Source organism: Eucalyptus grandis, chromosome 4 (assembly GCF_016545825.1).
Source record: "Eucalyptus grandis isolate ANBG69807.140 chromosome 4, ASM1654582v1, whole genome shotgun sequence".
NCBI lineage: Eukaryota > Viridiplantae > Streptophyta > Magnoliopsida > Myrtales > Myrtaceae > Eucalyptus > Eucalyptus grandis.
This window is the reverse complement of record NC_052615.1, coordinates 4623695-4639844: the sequence shown is the minus strand read 5'-3', so window position 1 is coordinate 4639844 and position 16150 is coordinate 4623695. Positions and strand designations below refer to the sequence as shown.

The 16150-nt window shown below is 39.3% G+C and overlaps 1 protein-coding gene across 1 annotated transcript; it reads left to right on the top strand.

Annotated features, from left to right (window-relative positions):
- Positions 1-778: 778 nt before the first annotated feature.
- LOC104440736 (ABC transporter C family member 12) lies at positions 779-15780 on the top strand. Its single transcript, XM_039311126.1, has 26 exons — positions 779-1207; positions 1818-2002; positions 2517-2556; positions 2766-2922; positions 3295-3409; positions 3503-3583; positions 3728-3752; positions 4110-4166; positions 4803-4868; positions 5168-5242; positions 5358-5465; positions 5644-5808; positions 6382-6488; positions 6578-6671; positions 7411-7578; positions 8266-8406; positions 8988-9230; positions 9275-9373; positions 9457-9609; positions 10094-10488; positions 11051-11231; positions 11585-11908; positions 12484-13240; positions 13823-13944; positions 14769-15014; positions 15238-15780. The coding sequence occupies exons 1-26, from the start codon at positions 875-877 to the stop codon at positions 15406-15408; spliced, it is 4608 nt and encodes a 1535-aa protein (XP_039167060.1). The 5' UTR covers positions 779-874; the 3' UTR covers positions 15409-15780.
- The last annotated feature ends 370 nt before the right edge of the window (positions 15781-16150 follow it).

The window sequence follows — 16150 nt, the reverse complement described above, 5'->3', positions numbered from 1 at the left end:
TCTTCCTGTCTTCTTCCCTAGCTGGTCAACAGCCCCGCGATGGCCGTCGACCGACCAGACGAGGCCCGGCGAGGTCGGCCCGATCTCGCCGGCCACCGGTGAAGTTTGCTTCGAGCTCGCCGGCCACCGGCGAGGCTCGAGGGAGCCTCACCGTGGCTGGGTGAGGCCCCCTGAGCCTCGCCGTGGCCACCACGAGGCCGGGCGACGCCCGGTGGCCGGGCGAGGTCGAGCCTCGCCCGGCCACGGCGAGGCTTGGGGGCTCGCCCAACCACGGCGAGGCTCGTGGCCGAGGCTCCCCGAGGCCGGCGACCTCGCCGGCCCTCGTCTGGCCGCTCCCGGTCGGCCATGGCCAAAGCGGCGACCCGCTAAGAAAAAGGAGAAGAAAAGAAAAAAATTAAAAGAAAAAGGAAAAATATAATAACATTATTAAAAAATTTTAAGTCATGCCAAATGTATTCCGGAATATAATTTTTTTATAGTTATCAAAATTTTAAAATACTCAAAAACTGTTCTTGAAAATAGAAATAAAAAAAGTTTTTTTGTAAAAAGAAATTGTTTTCGAAAACAAAAACATTTTCATCCGCACCCTTAACTGGTTTTTCAGTTTGGAACAAATAACAATGACTGTAACTTTGCTCGCATTTCAATTTTTAATTATAAATAAACCAAGTGACCTCTTGTGATTTTGCCATAGTGGGTTTTCTTGCTATACTTCTTTCAATTACAAATTTCCTGCAGTATTCATGGTGGATGTTTCTGAACATGTGCATTGATTCAGGGGAAATTTCTGCTTAATGAGACTTCTGAGTGAAAAAAGTTTCAAGAAGTTGTGATGGACCCTTGATGAACTAGGAGCGGATACCTTGCTTAGAAGATGGGTTTCGAGTTGCTGGATTGGTATTGCAGGCCGGTGGCAAGTGGGAATTGGGCAGGGACTATGGACAGTGCTTTCGGTGCATACACACCTTGCGCCGTTGATTCCTTGGTCATTTCCATATCCCATTTGCTTCTTCTTGGTCTCTGCTATTACCGAATTTGGTTGATCAAGAGGACTTTGAAAGTCCAGAGATACCGTCTGAGGTCAAAATGCTACAACTATATGTTGGGATTGCTTTCTTTTTACTGCGCTGCAGAGCCCCTGCTGAGGTTGGTAATGGGCTCCTCGGTTTTCAATCTGGATGGTCAGACTATCCTCCCTCCATATGAGGTAGGAATTTTATGGTATCGAGGACCTATTCGACTCTCCGACGCTCACCTAATATTTCTCTGGTTGACGAACAATCTTGATTAGCTGGTTCTTTTGCACATCAACAGAGTCCCATATGTTGTCCAAAAAACTTGCATTTGGTAGCTAGTTGCTTAACCTTAACATGTGAGAAAGCATGAGACTGAAATTGTTCACTAGCGCATTGACTCTCCTTTTGTTTATTCTTTTTCAACTGCTTTCTCTTGGATGAAGCTTGGCGCCAGTGGATCCTTGTGGTACGACAGTATTCCTCATTGCCACTACATTCTGTCTAATGTTAAACTTCGTTTTTTGATAAAGGCAATGAAACTAATGGAAAACATCCTTTCTTTGCACGTGAGTTTTTCAACTTCCGTGGGTTCCAAGTCTAGCCCTCTGAGTAACCAAATCAGCCACGGTTTATAGTTAACATTTCACTTCCATGAGTCTGTTTCTACTGATGTCATGATAGTTTTCAATCTCTGTCATTCTGTAAATCTTCAGAACACCAGTCTGTAATGCTATTTTACATTGGCTGGCAAACTGAGAGTCTAATTTGCTTTTTAATAACACCTACTTTTTTGTTTGGCAGATGGTTTCGTTAACCATAGAGTCTCTTGCTTGGTGCTCCATGCTAGTTATGATTGGCCTAGAAATGCACGCTTACATCCGGGAGTTTAAGTGGTACGTGCGGTTTGGACTCATTTATGTTCTGGTGGGGCAAGTTGTGATGTTCAAGCTCATCCTCTCAATGAGAGACCACTATCAGCATCATAGGTTAGTTTTTTATTGTTCAGCAGACATTTCATAACTGTTCATACTTCAGAACATGTACATCTAATATTCTCCTATTTCATACACTTGAGTGCAAGTGGAGAACATCTCATATTCTCCCATTTCATACACTTGAATGCAAGCAAAGAAATATAGTGATGTTATTAGATGCTCTCTCTCTCTCTCTCTCTCTCATTATGGAGATTGATGGAAAATAATTGACAGAAGTAACTTTTCTATTGTTAAAATACTTTAGAGTGTGCATTTTTCCTCCTCCGTGGCGACACTGCTTTACTGAAAATTATGTCATTGGCAAATCATCAGAGAGGAAATATTTGCAATATGACATGTTAAATAGCCACTTGTAGGTGTAGTTGCCTAAATCTCCCTTGGGAACTTAAAAATAATTTCGAAGCAGGTTATTCTGATTCAATGCATCACATTGTTGAAGAGTTTAAGATCCATATTGAGTGTGTTCCAGGGAGGATCCAATATCCATCTTCTTTTACTTCCGCAGGTCTGCACTGTATCTGTACATCAGCACGGTCTTTTGCCAGGTTACGTCTCTTTCAATAAACCGTTACTCCTGACCTGTCTGTCTTTAGCTTACCTAGCCTTTTGAAGAAACAGCTCCTACTGGGATTCATCAATTATGGTTGTCAATTAGTGAGATTTCTTTATGTCATTGGTCACTCCAATCTGAAGAATCCTGACTAAATCTTCTTCTCTTTTGTGGTTTTATTTATTCATTTATTTATTTATGTAGGTTATATTTGGGATTCTTCTTTTTGTCTATGAACCAAGTCTGGACCCTTATCCAGGGTATACTACAATCCCCACCGAGCCTGTTCATAGTGTTGAATATGAGGCCCTTCCAGGAGAGGAGCAAGTTTGTCCTGAAAGGCATGTCAACATATTTTCCAATTCGGCTTGTTTTTCATCTGACCAGACCAGTTCAGCTAGTCTTTATGAATTGACATGTCAAGAACTGCTTGTCATTCTCCAATAAAGACTAATAATAAGCTTATAAATCGACATTTTTAGATTCTGTCTGCTTAATGAGTCCAATTTGCTTGTTTTTTCACTTGGCTTCTGATGGTGGCATTTGTTGGTTCCCTGTTTGTGCAAATCTCTTCCTCCCTGAAGCAAGCCTGAAAATAAAAGTGAGATGAGACATTTCAAGGGTCTAGTGAAATGGAATGTTCGCATTTGATTAGCATTCTATTGTTAGCTAGTTATTGCTGCGTTGTTTGATACTACCTCTCTCTCTCTCTCTCTCTCTCTCTGTCTCAAAGGGACATACTTTGGGTGGGTGACTCCACTTATGCAGCAAGGCTACAAAAGACCAATTTCCGAAAAGGATGTTTGGAAGTTAGACACTTGGGATCAGACTGAGACACTGATTAAAAGGTTAGTGTCAGTCACTTTACTGTAGTAGTACTCCAAATTTTATTGTGTATTTAGATACATTCCTAAAGCATTTCAATTGCTCTTATTTTCCAGATTCCAGAAATGCTGGGCCAAAGAGTCTCACAGGCCCAAACCCTGGCTTTTAAGAGCTTTGAACAGCAGCCTTGGGGGAAGGTATGTATCAGTTGAATTGCACCTAATGTCCCATTGCTCATTTCAATTTCGATTTGACAGCGCACTGACATCTGCAGCGTTATTCATAAGCATCCTGATTGTTTGAATGTTCCCCATCTCATTTACTTGTTTGCTTTGCTTCAGGTTTTGGTTGGGAGGCTTCTTTAAGGTGTCATAATTACCGTTCGTGGTCTAATTGATCACCAGATTCATTCCAAAATGTTCAGATTCCTCAGCTGTAGGGAATGGATGCTCAATCGCATGTCGTAACTCCTTTCCTAGTAGGATAATGATGTCCATATACTATGCATGCCCGTTACATAATAACTTTGGTTGAGCAGAACCTTAGAAACTCATGAGTCTGAAAGAAGAAAAGCAGTATCTAAAGGATAGTCTCTTAGGCTTCGTCTTGTGAATAAGCTTGAGCGATCACTATAATAATGATCCTTCAAGAGCATACTGTTCACTTTGATTTGCAATACTCATTGGAAGCTTAATAATTCTTTCTAACATGGAAAAACTACAGATAGGGAGCGATCTTTCTAGGTTCGCGGGGCCCACATTGCTGAACTACCTCCTTCAAGTAAGTTGTTCCAACTCTCTCACTATCTCTTAGATGAATTTGTAGGCATCAATTTTAAAATCAATGCTGGACTCTGCTTTTAAGATTTTGATGAAATCCAAGAATTGTGAATTTTTATCTTCTTTCTAGAAACACGTGCTTCATTATGGAAAATTGTTTGCATGGAACCTTCCTCTTAAAATGATTAGAATATTGTTTGATAAACCATTTTTGGATGGAAAACTAGAAGGGTTCACAGGGAGGGCAGACCCTGGCAGAAACAGAGTTAACATGCTTATCTTAGGGCAAAATGTCATTTTCTAGTAATTATTCAAGCGTGCTTGTATTGTTGTGACAGGGAAGATGCTCCAATATACACAAGGCAACAAATGAACAGCAATGGCTTAGTGACTATAGGAACTATGATTGGTTCAATAAGAATATCATCTGTTCTGTTCTAACATTGTCTAGAAGTCTTAATTATAGAAGTCTCAATTGCCCCGCCTTTCCATGGCAAAGAATATTCTGCTCATAGACTGAACTTTTACTTTTGTATTTCAATCAACATCATGGTGGATTATGTTAGATGCAGGTTAGCTTTCCAGGAACGGATTTTCTTTTTTCCCCTTCTAATGCGTCATTCTTTGCAACATGCAGTCAATGCAAAGAGGGGACCCTGCATGGATTGGTTACATCTGTGCCTTTCTGATTCTTGTCAGTGTGGTATGATCCTTTCTTTGTTTTGTGTCGAGTTTGTGATTTATGTTAGGAGACAGAGTCCATTCCTGCTAAGTTTGCACACTATTAAATTTTTATAGTGCAATGTGTGAAGTAAATATCATTATCACTTTTGTAAATGATAAATCAAGTTTATTGCATATGCTAGTATTGTCTGCATTCTTATAATTGTCGGTGCCTCTGGCTTGTGGTTCCTATTCCATGTTTACATCCTTTCTTCAATAAGATATGTGAAATTTACTGTTTTTGGATATGTTATTGACTTCTGATTGAAATCTGTTCAGTCGTTCGGTGTGCTTTGCCAAGCTCAGTTCTATCAAAATTCATCTCGGGTGGGATTTAGGCTGAGGTCAACTTTGGTAAAACCTCTGCCAGATGTGTACAAATCCTCAGTATCAGATGCTCAATCTTGGTCGTTCTCCATCATTTGTCATAGCAGAGCAATTAACATAGCTTATTCAACCAAATTGGTAGGTGGCGGCCATTTTCCGCAAATCGTTAAGACTTACTCACGAGGGTCGCAAGAAGTTCCAATCTGGAAAGATAACAAACATGATGACCACAGACGCTAACGCACTTGAGGTGAGATTTCTCACTTCATACATGTTTTCTGACATTGCTACCATAGTTCTCTTATTGCTGCAACATGATTTAGTTAAGTCAATTGTGACATCTTCCTCAGTACAAATGCCCTGCTCTTCTCACTCTGCAAAAGCAAATTCTATGAATTACATCTGACGTGACAGCTGATATTGTTCAGCAAACATGCAAACAACTTCACAACTTATGGTCGGCTCCATGTTCTATTGTCATTGCCATGGTTCTTCTGTACCAGCAATTAGGCATTGCTTCGCTGCTTGGCTCTCTCATGCTTGTCCTCATATTCCCCTTGCAAGTAATCTCGTGCTCTCTCTTTCCCTCAAAAGTTATCCTCACTATAACATCAGAAATATCAATTTGTCCATGTTTATTTTAATTATTTACCAATTTTAGTTAAATCATATATCGTGCTGACTTGGAGGTCCAAGTTCTCTTTTAACTTTAATTTTTAGAAGGGGCATTCTGATCTAAGTACTAAGTAGATGTTGTTTATCCTTTGAAAGTTCTATGTAGCAATGGTCGTATCAGTAATATTGCTAATATGGCAATATCATGTTGGTGTGGGGCTTTGTACTACAAAGCATGCTCTAGAAAGCCTAATATGGTTGCTTAAGATTTGAAGGCAATTATTTCTTATTGCCATTGTGACCAAAGAAAAATGGTCTAACAAGTAAAGAGTTCCATGAGTTAAATTTAGTGATCTCTGTCTACTCTGCTTATTGCTCATTAACAAATTACCAGGTTCACAATCTCTATATTACGCAACATGTGGTTAGCTATGAGGTTTTCCATACCACGTCGTCACTCTCAACTCATAGATTGTATAGTTTATATCATGATGATTGATTCTCTATCTGTCAATCAATTGTCTTACATAATCTTTTTCATGGTTAATTAGACGATCATAATCAGCAAAATGCAAAAACTGACAAAGAAAGGGCTGCAGTCAACTGACAAGAGAGTCAGCGTTATGAACGAAATTTTGGCAGCAATGGACACTGTGAAGTATGTTGAATTAGCAAGATGCTCTGGCGTACATTTTCTATGGCTGTTTGTTTTATAATTACTGAAATTCATCAGAAAAATTCTTGCAGATGTTATGCTTGGGAAAAGAGCTTTCAATGTAAGGTTCAAGAAGTACGAAGTGATGAGCTTTCATGGTTCCGTAGGGCACAACTAGTATCTGCAGTATGGATTACTTCAAAATTAAGATAAAGTTGTGCCTTTATTGATCGCGGAAGTATCATCTATATTGCATTTGGAAAATTCTTGCTTTCCCCAGTGTACATGTTTATATCGGTATAAAATATGTATGTGCGCATGCGTACACGCACGTCCACATGCCCACATGCATGCGTGTGCACAAAGAGAGAGAGAGAGAGAGAGGGAGAGAGAGGAGGGGGGGGAGGGGGTGGGAGGGAGGGAGGGAGGGAGAGGGAGAGAACCTCAGTGGCAAGATATTGCTTGTGCTAAAAATGAAATGTGAAAACACTCTATCTATGGAACAAACTGTCTTGGCTTTCTGCCTGTGGTAAACTTACCAAGCAGTCTAACAGCAGTTGAAATACTTTCAAAGGTGATCGTGTGCAAGCAATTCAAATTCTCTGATTCTTTTCATACGTCATGAGAATAGGTTAGTGTAAAGTCAAAAAGGTGATTGGTTTACTGTGTAAAATTATTTATCTAGTCTTGAACTCCATTCACCGTTGCGTGTAAGCTGAGTAGTCATAGACTTATAGTTGCTGTTTTTCAATCAGCTGACTTATACAGTGCAATGAAATAGTCTCCATTTGTTTCTTATGTAGAAGTAGATGAATGAATTTAGACCCTTTCTGTCAGGCGTGTGAGAACTAATGAACATTACATTTTCTTCTTCCATAATGCTTGATGGTTTTCTGTTTGTCTGAGAGATAAATTTTGGTGGCAGTTCAACGGCTTTGTACTGAACAGCATCCCTGTCATTGTAACCGTTGTCTCATTTGGGACGTTCACTTTGCTTGGTGGGAATTTGACACCAGCGAGGGTGTTTACATCACTCTCTCTTTTCGCGGTGCTACGGTTTCCTTTGGACATGCTCCCTAGCTTGATGTCTCAGGTTCTTTCACTTCATCCTACCCTCATTTCTCTATCTCTGTCACTCAAATAGAATAGTGTACTGATCTTCCTTTGTCGACATCATAATGTGTGGTTATTATGTGGATAGAGGATCTATCATTTTGTTTTTGCTCCTAATTGTGTACCTCGGATGTGTTGGCGTGATACCCTCGTTCAGTCTAAGTATTAACTTAGCAAAGAAGAAAATGATCGACGATATCAAACTGCAAGAGAAATAACATAGAATATGAATGGTGAGCTGTAGTAAATCACCATACTGATGGGGTTGATTCTTTGACTTGGACAATACGGAGTAAGAAAAGTTTTACGAGCATTTCTCATATACTACATTTTCGTTTAACCTGAACTAATTGTCTTGTTGTTGAACTAGAATAAACAATAGAAATTTAATCAGCAGGACCTGTTACATCAATGTGATAATTGAACTGAAGGCTAAACCATGCTGTGATAACTAAATCTGTAACAGATTATCTCTTCATTAAATGGCTTTGACAATATTTAGAAAGTGCAAGTCAGATTTTCTGTTTTGGGCTTATTTCGGTTTTTTACCTTTACTTTCTCAAGGATGAGGCATATTGTCCATCTTAGATCCAGCAATTTTATTATAACAGTGGTTGCAAACATTTGTTTGTCATCTTTTAGTTTCCAATCTTACTTTTGTGTCCAGGTTGTTACTGCGAATGTTTCCCTGCAACGTTTGGAGGAACTACTTTTAACGGAAGAGAGAGTATTAATTCCAAATCCAGCGATTGAGCCAGGAGAGCCAGCTATTTCAATCAAGGATGGGCACTTTTCATGGGACTCAAAGGTCAAATAAACATACGAGTCATTTTGTCTGGCAAAATCACTTACCTAACTTTTCTCAATGGGTAGAAACTGTTGACTTTAGTATGTCTGAATTGTCTAGGTTTTAAGGGTTGTAACACCATCAAAATGCATTTATAAACAGTAATTGTCACTGATGTGTTAGAAGGATAGGGGCACATAAAAAAGAAAAATAAAATTATGAACCCCGAAGTTGGTTGATGCCATAATCAAATTTTAAACCACACCTTCATCGAACGACTTAAAACATTTAGTTAAGTGAGCTGCGCTCTCACAACTTCTATAAAGGTGACATCTTCAAAGGAAGCTTGCCCTAATTTCTATTTGTAAATTACTCTTGGTGAATTCTGAGGAAAATAACCGAACTCAAAACTCAGATGACATAATTTCTCTGGGTGGATGCATCTCTTCTGCCAGCATTTTGAAGGTTCAAGTTAACGTAGCTGTGTCTTCTGACTGATATTTGATGATTCAGCATAACTAAATGGTCGTTTATGGTGGTTTCCAGTCTTTTTGTTGCAACATCTTATTTCAAGTGGAGGCTAAATTTTCAGCTAACTTCAGGCAGAAAAACCAACCCTGTCGAACATCAATCTGGAAATACCAGTGGGTAGCTTAGTGGCTATTGTTGGTGGTACTGGACAAGGAAAGACATCTCTCATATCAGCAATGCTTGGGGAACTATCTCCTGTCTCTGATGCATGCGTTACTATACGGGGAACCGTTGCTTATGTTCCTCAAGTGTCATGGATTTTCAATGACACTGTAAGTTGCACACTGCTGGTTTTATTTATCTGTCGATGTTGGGCGCCTTATCATCAATTTATCTTGTGTCCTATGTGTGATATCAGGTGCGAGACAACATATTATTTGGGTCTAAATTTGAAGCAGAAAGATATTGGAAGGCAGTCAGCGTTACTCAATTGGAGCGTGACCTTGATTTGCTTCCAGTTAGGTGGAATCCAGTGCTTTGCAAGTATCTCTTTTAACATGGGATGTGATCTGTTAATTATCTATTTCATTTATTCCTCAGGGTCATGATCTTACAGAGATTGGGGAAAGAGGGGTGAATATAAGTGGAGGCCAAAAGCAGAGGGTTTCCATGGCCAGGGCTGTTTACTCAAATTCAGACGTTTACATATTTGATGATCCTTTAAGTGCTCTAGATGCTCATGTTGGTCGACAGGTATGAAATTCATAAGACAGAATTTGTCACTTAAGATTACCACAGGTGTCGCAATTGATGTTATACGGCTTAAACAATTACCTGTATACTTGGAAAGCTTTTTGTGCAAGGCATGCTCAAATGCTTTGGTTAATCAAGAATAACAATTTTGATGCTACAGTCCCCCCCTTAAGATAACTTGCTGCAATCAATATTTGGATAATCAAAGCAACATCTGCTGCTTTCAATACTCTGAAGCATTTTCCGATTTGGGACTTCTTAACTTATATTTGTGTATTTCTATTATTGTCTTTGTTTGACTAGCTTCTTTTTTTTTTTTTTTTTTTAGTAACATGGGGTATCCAAGCCTTTGGCTTGACTGCCCCCTGTCCGAAGTGAGCTTTAGCTTCATATTTATAGATCTTCCACTCAGTAGGATCTCTTTTCTGAATTTTCAGAAATGAGGGCACTGTATTAGCTTATACTAATCCACAGTCAACTACAGGTGTTCAATAGCTGTATCATGGAAGAGCTGCGAGGGAAGACCCGGATTCTTGTCACGAATCAGCTACATTTTCTTCCTCAAGTGGATCGAATCATTTTGGTTCATGAAGGAATGGTCAAAGAGGAGGGGACTTTTGAGGAGCTGTCTAGAAGCAAGGTACTGTTCCAGACACTTAAGGAGAATGCAGGAAAAATGGAGGAACAAATGGAAGATGATGAGGAGGAGGAGGAGGAGAAAAATGTAGAGGAGAAAACATCCAAACCAGCAGCTGACACCATTGTTAATGAATTGCCTGAAAATCAAGACCGTGGGAAGAAAGGTAAAGGCGGGAAGTTGGTACTTATTAAGCAAGAGGAACGGGAAACAGGCATTGTGAGTTGGAAAGTCCTGATGAGGTACTAAATGCATTCTAGTACTTGGTTGTGTAGACAGATGATTTATGAAAAAGGCTTATTTGGGGATATCAAATTCATGACCTAAAGACTTTATTGAACTCTAGGATGGAAAAAGGGTTCAAATAAGCCAATTAAATGACATAAAACATACATGTGATATATTTGAACAGAAAGTTCAAGAAAGTCCATGTAACACCTAAGATGGTATGGAGGTAATATTGAGTGTAAGTTTGCACAACATTTCTTTCTCAGCTTCACGTGACATCACTCGAAAGGTCTCTTATGTAGCTTTTTCTGCGATGCTTAGGTTTCCTCCACGTAATAACTATGTTTCACGCGTATCACTAAATGCTTTTAAACACCTAAAGTCCATGAATTTGACAGTTCCTTTTTATTGAAAACCCAAACAATATTTTATTTTTTTTATTTTTTGTAAAATGCTATTTTCCCTCTATTTCTGTTAGGTCTGCTAAATCTGAAACATAGAATTACATAGCAATAATGCTACTTGTCTGTGACATGTGTATGATCTGATTTCCTTTTTCACTTAATCTATTTTTAGGTACAAAGGGGCACTAGGAGGCCTGTGGGTAGTGGCAGTACTCTTTATTTGCTATACTTTAACTGAAGTTCTTCGAATTTCAAGTAGCACGTGGTTGAGTTTCTGGACACATCAAAGCACTTCGGAGAACTACAGACCAGGATTCTACATATTGATCTATGCACTCCTGTCCTTTGGTCAGGTATGTCAATTCCATAGATAGATCTCCGATTCAGTTTCTCCAATGTTGCTATCTTTTCTGCAGTAGCTTGTGCTTCTATAATTTCGTTTTGATTCTTGATGAAGTGGGAAAGCCACATTATCACATTACCTCTTGGTGCTTAAGTTTGGCTTACAACTTCTTTTATATAGTGCAGAAAGTATTGTATTTTCAGAGAGAAACTGATTTATCATAACATGAGGCAGACTATTTGTTAGCTTTGCTATATTTGTAGTTTTCTGTATTGTAGTCTTTGGTGGATGTGGGCATATGTCAACTGAAGGGTACGTCTTTCTAGCAATGTCTGTGACAACTCCTGTCTTTCTGTGAATCAGGTGACTGTGATGCTGACTAACGCTTATTGGTTGGTTATTTCAAGTCTTTATGCGGCAAAAACATTGCATGATTCTATGCTTCGGTCTATATTGAGGGCTCCGATGCTTTTCTTTCACACCAACCCAGTGGGAAGAATAATCAACAGGTTTGCCAAGGATCTAGGCGACATAGATCGCAATGTTCCCCGATGTGTAAATTTGTTTATGGGCCGACTCTGCCAGCTACTTTCGACTTTTGTGCTTATAGGAATTGTAAGCACAATCTCTCTCTGGGCCATATTACCGCTCTTGATCTTGTTTTATGCAGCCTATCTATATTTCCAGGTCAGTGCAGTTTTGATTGGGCCATAATGTTCTTTCATGCAAAGTGATATTTTTTTTTTTTTGGGTGAAAGTAAGAGATATATTGGGAAAAGGTCAAACTGATATATTCTTTTCTACTAACAGCAACAATTGTCAAAACTTGTCCCATTTGGTGGGGTCGGCAATGTTCTTCTGCTACATTAACTGACAATTTCATGTCAAATTTACATTTTTTGTCATGCCTGTGACACTATGCAGCGCCATTTAATTGTTTTATAGTGGAAATTCGGAAATGCAATTTCGATAATCCTTTCATAGTAGAAAGCGACACTATTTTTTTCCTTCGTATGAAACAGTGAATAAGTACTAAGCACCAACAGTTCAATGATGAAAGTTCCATTTATCCATCTTTTTTGTCAATTTTTTTTGTAGTAGAGGGGGCATTAATGATCAAGGCTAACAGTAGATCCTTTTAATTGCTCAATAGAACTATACCTCTTTTTCTAACACATGTTTCGCCCTCTACCCATAGCCGAGCCCTTTGGAAGTCTGGATATAATTGTCTTTCTAATTGTTTGCCTTGTTGCTGTTAACAGAGTGTATCTCGTGAAGTGAAACGCTTGGATTCAATCGCCAGATCTCCAGTTTATGCACAATTCGGAGAAGCATTGAACGGCTTGTCGACGATTCGTGCATATAAAGCACATGATAGGTTGGCCACCAGTAATGCCGAGGCCATGGACAATAGCATCAGATTCACCCTTGTCAAAGTTAGTTCCAACAATTGGCTTGACATAAGGTTGGACACACTAGGATGCATAATGATCTGGTTGACCACCACTTTTGCAGTCATGCAGACTAGAAATGCAGAAAACAGAGCAGCCTTTGCTTCAACGATGGGTCTCCTGCTCAGCTACGCTTTGAATATAACAAACCTTCTGAGCGATGTACTGAGACAAGCAAGCCATGCTGAGAATAGTCTAAATGCTGTAGAGCGTGTGGGTGTGTACATAGAATTGCCTTCTGAAGCTCCACTTATATTAGAGAGCAGCCGCCCCCCTCCTGGCTGGCCTTCATCAGGATTAATTAAATTTGAAGATGTGGTCCTTCGTTACAGACCTGAACTTCCTCCCGTCTTGCATGGATTGTCCTTTTCAACAGCACCCTGTGAGAAACTGGGAATAGTCGGAAGAACCGGTGCTGGAAAATCTAGCATGATAAATGCTTTGTTCCGAATTGTCGAGCTGGAAAAAGGAAGAATTGTGATCGATCAGTGCAACACCTCTAAAATAGGACTGGAAGATTTGCGGAAAGTCCTTAGCATCATACCACAATCACCAGTTCTTTTCTCAGGTAGGCACCATGAAATACTCTGTATCTTGTTTTTTAAAATCTCTTTTTCTTCCTTCCCCCTTTTCCTTCAACTTTCTCTGATATTCTGTAGGAGATTCTGCTTACAAGTTCATGCTTTTCAGTCTGCCCACTGGTTGATATTGATATGTCATAGCTGAGAGTTTTCTCTTGCACTTATTATGTCTGATACTGGAGGTCCAGAACTCTGTACTCCTCGGACCAAGTATCATTCACAAGAGCCACTTACTATTCTTGCAATCCAATTCTTTGCCCAACTACCCCTGGACTGTCACTTTCTCTCGACGTGAACTGTCTGCTGACCAGTACTAATCTGTTAAAATGTCTTAATCCACTGTCCTTTTACTTTGGTTTGATTCCAAGGAACATTCTGCATAAAAAAATTGAAAAACTTTCTTTTCATGAGTTCTGTTATTTCATGTGAAAAAGGCTACAGTACGAATCATAACTGCATACACTGAACTCCATTACTGTGGACTGAGAATCTTCAACCATATACCAGAAAGAAACTTTAGGAGAATAAGTACCGTCTCTAATAGTTTCTTTGTTTTCAATTTTGTGTAGGAGCTGTGAGATTCAATCTTGACCCTTTCAATGAACATGAAGATGCTGACCTCTGGGAGGCTTTGGAGAGAGCACATTTGAAGGATGTTATCAGGAGGAACTTTTATGGCCTGGATGCTGAGGTAAGCTTGCGAAAATTTACTAGATGTAAAATCTTAATCTTAATCCAAGGGATCATTGCGATTTCTATTGAATTCAGGTTTATGTTGATGAAATCATCGGTAGTTATCTGCAATGTTAAAGAGAAAATATCTAAGTTATGCAAATTGTACTTTGAAGGAATTGTTAGAGGCTGTCTAAAGCATGCAATTGAGATTGTGACAATAACCATTGACGAGGTTAATGCCCTTTGGCAGAGAGGAGAGAGATTGAATGGAACCAATACAAGGCAAGCGACATGAATTAATATTAAGGAAATAAGTCTGACATGGTTTTTAAAACTTTTTGAAGTTAAAGATGTTGACAAGATTAGTGAGAAATAATTAGCAATAATCTTATAGGTATGATTACAAATATTTTTGCTCAAATGCTCTGCTTGCGCCACTGTTACCTCCAGAATTCCCATTTGATATATAATTTCCTCCACCTGAACTAAATGATAAGACTGCAAGGCAGAGAAAAAGAGCCGTCAATGTGGGCTGGACTTGGTGGTATACTGGACAGAGTGGTACAGATGTTGGAATTGATTTACCTCCAAGAAATGCTGAAGGATCCGTTCCATAATATTGTCCAGATATGTTAGATGTTATAGTATCTGTAGTGTTAAACTGAAGTTGATAGGTTGATTTTTATAGATATTTGGTCTTTCCATACGCAAGAGGCCGATGTAATGCTGTGCATTATTTTATTGGCTTCAGAATGCATCAGTCGTTTTTCCTTGCTAGTTAAGACAGGTGAAGTTAAAAATATCCATTGGTTTAATTGATGTTGGTTGTGCTTTGTCAAGGTTTCCGAGGGTGGAGAGAACTTCAGCGTCGGACAGAGGCAACTGCTGTGTCTTGCTCGAGCATTACTAAGAAGGTCAAAGATTCTTGTTCTCGATGAAGCAACTGCGGCCGTCGATCTCAGAACTGATGCTCTCGTCCAGAAAACCATCCGGGAAGAATTTACCTACTGCACCATGCTCATCATCGCCCACAGACTTAACACCATCATCGACTCTGACCGAGTTCTTGTGCTCGATGCCGGCCAAGTATGTTCTACCATCACAGTTCATCATGCATACATCAGTACTAGCATGAAATGCATAGTCATGGTTTGTCATCATGAATATGTATGATTCTTAGGGCACTTGAAACTTCTCGTCAACTTAGAAGGACCGTGACCCCAATTAACTATTCATGCATTTCAATATTGTTGCATTTCTATTTTCTTATGCAAGTATCAATTAGGATGCCTTCAATCATTCACTTCAGGTAGCAGAACACGACACTCCAGAGAATCTGCTGTCAAATGAAGCAAGCGCCTTCTCTAAGATGGTTCAAAGCACCGGTTCTGCCAATGCGCAGTATCTGAGCGGCTTGGTTCTCCAAAGGAAAGAGAACAGGTTACGGATGGAAATGAATCATTCAGACAGCAAGAGATGACGGTCGGCCTCTGCCTACTTGGTTGCCACTGCCAATTTTGCTGCAGCGGTCAGCCTCAATTCCATAATGCCCCTCAGATTTCGAATATCGATGACAAAGACAACAATGGTGACAATTGGTACGAATAAAAATGGTCGAAGTGAAAAAAATAAAGAAGACATGAATTTTTACATAGAAAACCTTCCAAAATTAGGAAGGGAAAAAACATCGCACTACACAATTTCTTCATCATCAGTATTATTATCAATTTTCAACATTACAAGTTTTAGGGTTACGACCACAAAATTATTGCCCTATGCATACAAGTTATATAGGAATTACGTATATACCATTAACATGATATTTTTTCTCTGCTTTAACATGAAAATTACGTGCATATCATTAGCCGTGAAAAGCCTCTCTGCTTTTGTATTATTGGTCTTTATCAATCACCCACTTGGATGCTAATCTTAAAAATAGCAATAGTTTTCTATAGTCTTCACTTGACTTTGTAACCATAATTGTCCTAGTGCTATGACCTCCTCATCACTAACTGTGAGGCCAACAAAGGGAATGGCACAGCCTCGGTCCTTTTAGTGATGACAACCTTGGTTAACTTATGTGGTAGATTTTCCGGCTGACGAATATGATGATACTTCTATTCAATATGCTTTGTTCTTAAATAAAATACTAGATTCTTTGCAAGACAAGTGTCATTGAACACTATTATCTTGCTTCTTGTCTATATTGTTCAAAGAATTCT